This window comes from Atractosteus spatula, chromosome 3 (genome assembly GCF_055471065.1).
Source record: "Atractosteus spatula isolate fAtrSpa1 chromosome 3, fAtrSpa1.hap1, whole genome shotgun sequence".
NCBI lineage: Eukaryota > Metazoa > Chordata > Actinopteri > Semionotiformes > Lepisosteidae > Atractosteus > Atractosteus spatula.
In genome coordinates, this window is record NC_142708.1 from 31,342,875 (window position 1) to 31,348,874 (window position 6,000).

At 34.9% G+C, this 6,000-nt stretch overlaps 1 protein-coding gene across 1 annotated transcript in view; it reads left to right on the forward strand.

Annotated features, from left to right (window-relative positions):
- sv2ca (synaptic vesicle glycoprotein 2Ca) overlaps positions 1-5,414 on the forward strand; it is a 76,767-nt gene extending 71,353 nt beyond the window's left edge. The window contains exons 10-12 of the mRNA XM_088912058.1: positions 972-1,175; positions 1,918-2,077; positions 3,298-5,414. Coding sequence (XP_088768184.1) covers positions 972-1,175; positions 1,918-2,077; positions 3,298-3,481 — 548 coding nt within the window. The 3' untranslated portion in view covers positions 3,482-5,414. The remainder of the gene's footprint in view (positions 1-971; positions 1,176-1,917; positions 2,078-3,297) is intronic.
- The last annotated feature ends 586 nt before the right edge of the window (positions 5,415-6,000 follow it).

A 6,000-nucleotide genomic window follows, 5' to 3' on the forward strand; every position in this document is an offset into this window, starting at 1 on the left:
GAAAAAAGGAAAATGCTTTCACATAAATGCATTTGCTTACCATTATGCTTACCGAAGAACTGCAATCACACCAAGTGACACATGATAAATAGTTTCAATGCACCAGAGGGGTTTAAAGAAAGTATAGATTGGATTCTGGAAGCCTGCATGCTGACAATCAACAAACTGCAATCCACACAGCTCAAAGTGAAGTCATCTGGGAAAGTGCAGAATCGAAGGGCACTGTAGATTTTGGCTGACTCAGACTCCAGCCCGAGTTAAAAACAAAGTAACACAACATGAGCATAAAGCAAAGTGCAAGTGTGTCATAATGGAAGTGTTTCAAAGGAACAACCTTTGCCTGAAGGCTTACTTTTCAGAGACGCTGTACAAGGAATTTAATAGATTATGCAAAACACATACTGCTGAGTTCAGTGAATCTCTACAAGCTGAGTTTTTAGTAGTTATTTTGCTTTATGGAAAATGTATAGTGTTACATTTCACATCAGCTTTTGCTTTGGTCTAACCTAGAGCACAGTGTTCCAAAGTCACATTTGCAGTAGGTGTGTAAGAGTGAAAAGAGAAAAAGTGTTCTTGCAGAGCAAAGGAATACTATTGTATGACAGCTGAGTGTGTGCTTTGCAGCAGGGGGAGATGCTTTTTAGAGGTATTCCATACTTAATGCAGCTGATATATGGAAGATAAAACAGGGAAACCAAGAACGTATGATGCAAGTGAAAGTGAAACTCAAGGGAGAAAAGGCACTTTCCACTGGCATCAGAACACTAATAAAATGTCATACAGCATAATTGCATCACATTATTGTCTTAATATTGCTTTGGAAAACAATTTGCGGGTAATCTGAAGATTAAAAAAGTAGAGCATATTTAGAACTGAAGCTAAAGGTTTTACCAGTGGATACGTGCACATGCACTTAATATGAAGCGGAATTGTTTGTGCCTCCTCTAATCAGAGGTTTTATTTCTCATCAGACATTGATGACTCCAAGTTTATCAACACTGAGACAATAAACAACACATTTCATCAAAACAAGACTGGCTGTCAGATGACGTTCGATGACGACTACAGTGCCTACTGGGTATATTTTGTCAACTTTTTGGGGACATTGGCTGTGTTGCCAGGGAACATAGTATCTGCGCTGCTCATGGATAAAATTGGACGCTTGACAATGCTAGGTAAGGGAGGAGGCTATTTTGGAACTAACAAGGCTTCCAAATATTAAGTGCTCCGTTCAGTTCTTTCTCTTTACGTCTTGGAAGTAAACACAAACACATTTTAGCTAAACAAGGTGTTTTACTGTATGTTGCTGCCCTCAGAACATAAACATCTCCTGTAACTAAAAAAAAACTTTTTACTAATTGTGAAACTAAACTACTACACTAAAACACTACTTGGTTTAATGTAGAATCCTTATCAACATGAATCCAAAGACATGGTTAGACACAATGTTTCTTAAATATTATTTTTCATACAAATCACAAGCATGAATATACAGGGGATAAAGGAAACTTACTTATTACTCTTATTTGTGGTGCAACATTAACCAAATTACTGGTAGCTGTGCTTGCAGTCAAGTTGGTCAGTCAGGGTCTTATGCTAATTGCGATATTAATAAATGTCTAGATGAGGGCACTTGTCTCTAATGATTTCCTTAATGAAGGTAAAAGAAAAAAAATCACGGGAAAAGATGAGCACTTCAACTGGTTGCAGTCTTGTGGGAAGCATAGAGATTGTTTGCAGAGCTCTGCAATATATTTTTTTCTAGGCCTAGAAATTATACAATAGGTAAAAGAGAGCTGAGCAACCTCTCTCCCATGTAAAAGAATATGACATTTGAACAGAAAGTCTATAAATGCAAGTGTTTGTTGTCTCCAAAAAGTCTGTAAAGGCTATGTCTGTCTCTGTTATGTTGTGCAGGTGGGTCCATGGTTCTGTCAGGAATAAGCTGCTTTTTTTTGTGGTTTGGAAACAGTGAATCAATGATGATAGGAATGCTGTGCCTTTACAATGGCCTTACTATTTCTGCTTGGAATTCTCTTGATGTCATCACTGTGGAACTCTATCCAACAGACAGGAGGTAAGGGTAACAGATATACAGTAAAGATGACTGCAAGTGTAAAGTGTACCATTTTGACAGATCACTGCCTATTTTTTTTCTTATTTATTTTGTCTGAGTAAAAGTGATTTATGGGAATATGAAAGACTGAATTTAAGTATAAAATTAAACTTTCATTTAACAATATCAATATTCTAATCACTTCAGAAATTGAAATTCAATGGATCTCCCACTTATGGAATATGTCTAAGTGTTAAGTTTCTACTTTAAAAGTGTTACTGTACTGTATAGTTAACCACAGAGTCACTTGTCAAGCTAATATATAATGCTAAAATCAATCATTTACAGATCCATTAATCATGTTTTCATTGTACCTTTAACTAGATAGGTATTTAAAAACCTTGATCTTAGGCGTTTCTGATTTGATCAGGGAGCTGTTGAACCTCTTCACAGAACTCATAGACACCTGCGTCTCTACAGGGTTTCAGCACAGCTACATGATTTTACTCACTAATATTTGTGACATTATATTGTATTCTGAACCAAATATCCACAATTTACTTATATAGTGCTTTGCAGTGAGAAAGGGGTATATATATACAATTTATTAAGTAAAATATCCATAACTGAGATGGTGATTCACTTATTGCAGCGTAATTCCTCCTCTTTTACCAACCTTAAGCATTCTTAGTTGATACTGTATCTACTCACATTGTACTCGACCTGATCTTCTTTATTTATCCAGGTTTCTGTAATACCAATAATGTCATAATCCATTCCTGTAATGGCATACATAATCACCTCTAGCAATTGAGTTGATTATGTTTGTTTACTTCATTTTGTCTAGGTGTTACGGTTTGTTTTTTAACATTATGTAGGCATTCTATTTCTCCTGTCCTTGTTGTATAAGTCATTAATCACAAAGGATGCCCATCACTATCTCTATCTCACAGAGTAGTAAAGTTTTAGAACATGTTGAATGCTTTTTAGTGATGTGTCACGTGTCTTTGATAGTGGTGAACTGATGATAGTGTATAAATTACTGGAAAGGCCGGTAATAAAGAGTTTTGAAAACAAAATGATGAAATAGCTTTAGTCTGGATCATTTCACAAGCCCTGCTTTATTGCAAATAAGTACAGTTTTAGGTGTGATTTGTTGACATTCCATATTTCATTTAGAAACAGTGGCAAATTGATGTTTTTTATTGATGAGCTATTCTTTTTCTCTTTGTGTGTTTCAGGGCAACAGGTTTTGGATTCTGCAATGCACTGTGTAAATTAGCTGCAGTTCTTGGTAACCTTATCTTTGGCTCCTTAGTTGGCATCACAAAAGCCATCCCCATTCTTCTGGCATCCACAGTGCTGGTCTGTGGTGGACTTGTTGGACTTCGACTACCTGACACGAGATCCAACGTCCTCATGTGAAAAAGCACATTTCCAGGTGCCTAAGTGGGGAACTTAAGAGGTGCAAAAGGCTTAGATATTTTAGAATTTTCCATGGGTTTGTTTATTTTGCTTTTATGAACAATTCACAGTCAGCGTTAAGTGGAATTTTATTAGTCCCTTATTTCTACATGTATGCTTCTGAGACAGCAGTAACGTAAACATGCTGAATGAATTTGGAATATGTTAGCTTTCTTAAACAAGGAATTGTAAGCTAGGTGCATCCTTGTTGCATTATTCATCTTTCAGTTAGCCCCTTCAGTATTTCCATCGGTCTCGCATGGATTAAACACTTGGCATAAGACCCAAAGACAGACAGATCACCATTTCCACCTGTCTACATTGCATAACTATTATTTAGAACTGATTTTATCAGCATTGTAACCCTAAACAAAGTACAGGAACTCAACATACTTAAAAACATTTGTATTAGTTGTTACAGAGTGGTGTAATAATTATTATTGGAGAAACTTGACCAATAATAAACTATTATTACATTATAACAAACTATTATTATAACAGTTCGTATGCTGTTAATTATGAGCATAGAACTATTCTACTGAGCTGCATCACTCAGTTCTTCAGGTTCCAATCACTAAATAATTGCAATATCATTAGAATGTCAAAATCGAAATATCTACAGTATAGGCCCTTTTAAGAGTTAGTGTGAACCTACAATTGAATTTTACATGGTTTCAAAATACATCTGTATTAACAGTTTGACTGTTAATAAAAAGGAAATGCACCGTTAGATTTTTAACACTTGAACTAGCATGTATCCTTAAAGTTTCTGAATTCCCTCCCATTGGAATATATTGCTATTCCAGGGCTGAGTGAAGGCTTTTGCCTTTTTAATGATCGGGACTAATAGATGAAACATCCTGTACTGGACCTATTGTTTTTGTAAAGTAATGTCACAAAATTTGTAAGACTGTACCTCCCCATATGTACAGTAAGGTTGTGTATTTTTAGTTGTTACTTTCTCTGTCTCTTTATATATTTTTAAAGCACATACTATACCATTGAATGTAATGCTGCTACTATACATGATGACTCCCCCATCACATTTACAGTGATCTCTTGCTATTGCTGTTCAGTATATTGTAAAACACTATAGTTGTGAATATCTAAGCCTTTTGCACATTTTTTCAGATATATGAATAAAAGGCCATACAAAATATTAATAGTAATAATAAGTGTAGTAAACATTCATGGCTACTTTGTCTACAGCTTCAGTTTTAACAATTACTGTAGTTCCCATTTTCTGCATTTTGAAAAAGAGGTCAACGGAGACCTGAATCACACAAAAACATTGTGTTTTCATATGGTTCCTTTACAGTATTTCACCAAGCTCAATGTTAAGGGCTTCGTTCTCGTTGGATTTTGTTGTGAATAGACTAAATGCCTCCTCTGTGGCAGTACTAATTGTTCATGCTACTCCTCCAAACACATCCTTTAAAGCACTGAATGGCCTTTTTAAATGTTGTGCCTCTCCTTCAGTCCTTTGTCCAATAGTTCTGTTTTTTTTTGCTACCATTGTTTGTGTTTTATCAAATCAGGTTTTTTTTAAGTCAGTCAAAATGAATTAACAGAATTAATTCATAATAAATGCTGTAATTTCCATCAGTTTTAATTACTACATGTACTGTATATAAGGAGAATTCTGATTTAAATTGTGGACAACACTGATTTCGCATTGTTTCATAACATAAATAACAGCAATTTTAAGCCACTAAAAAGTGAAGTAGGTTGGAATACTTTCTGTATTCTAAAAGAATAGATTATTCAGTGTTGAGTGGCATGATTTCCTCTCATTGCTGCCTGTAAGAGCCATTCATTTTTAAAATCCAAATATTATTGGAAATAAAATAAATAATCATGTTGCATAATTATTTTCAATTATAGACTCCAAAAAGTAAGAAAATAAGAAAATAAGAAAATCATTATTTACTTTAAAGCTTTTTGTGCAAATGTTTTCAAGAAAGGAAAAAAACAATGTAATATACAGTATCTGGCACTGGAAAGACAGTGGCTAGAATCTCAGAGAGTGACTGACAAATTTTGAATGTTAATTTCTCTCAATATAACATGCTGTGTACTTGATCCATTCCCATAATGGCTTCAGTTATATAAAGACAGCCATCTTCATGACTACTAATCCAAGTCGAGTTTTTATGTCTCTGTTATTGATATTTCTGTGTAACATACAGTATGTACCTCCCTATACAATTCAACAGTAATGTCTTTGTCCTCCAATGTGTTTGCTGCTTCTACACTGTATAACTGTGGCTAGTGCAATATCCATACCACTGTGTGAACCTTCAACCTCATGACGTCCATCAGTTTGCTTGTATACTGTAAACTCCCATTGCCAGGATTCTTCAAAGTACGTGAATAAACAATGTGCATTTTTGGAAGGTTTTTTTAAATTTCTGTTTTACTGTAGTTCAGTGATGTAAAAATCTACACCAACCATTTAAAGATCAAAGGAAAACAAACAC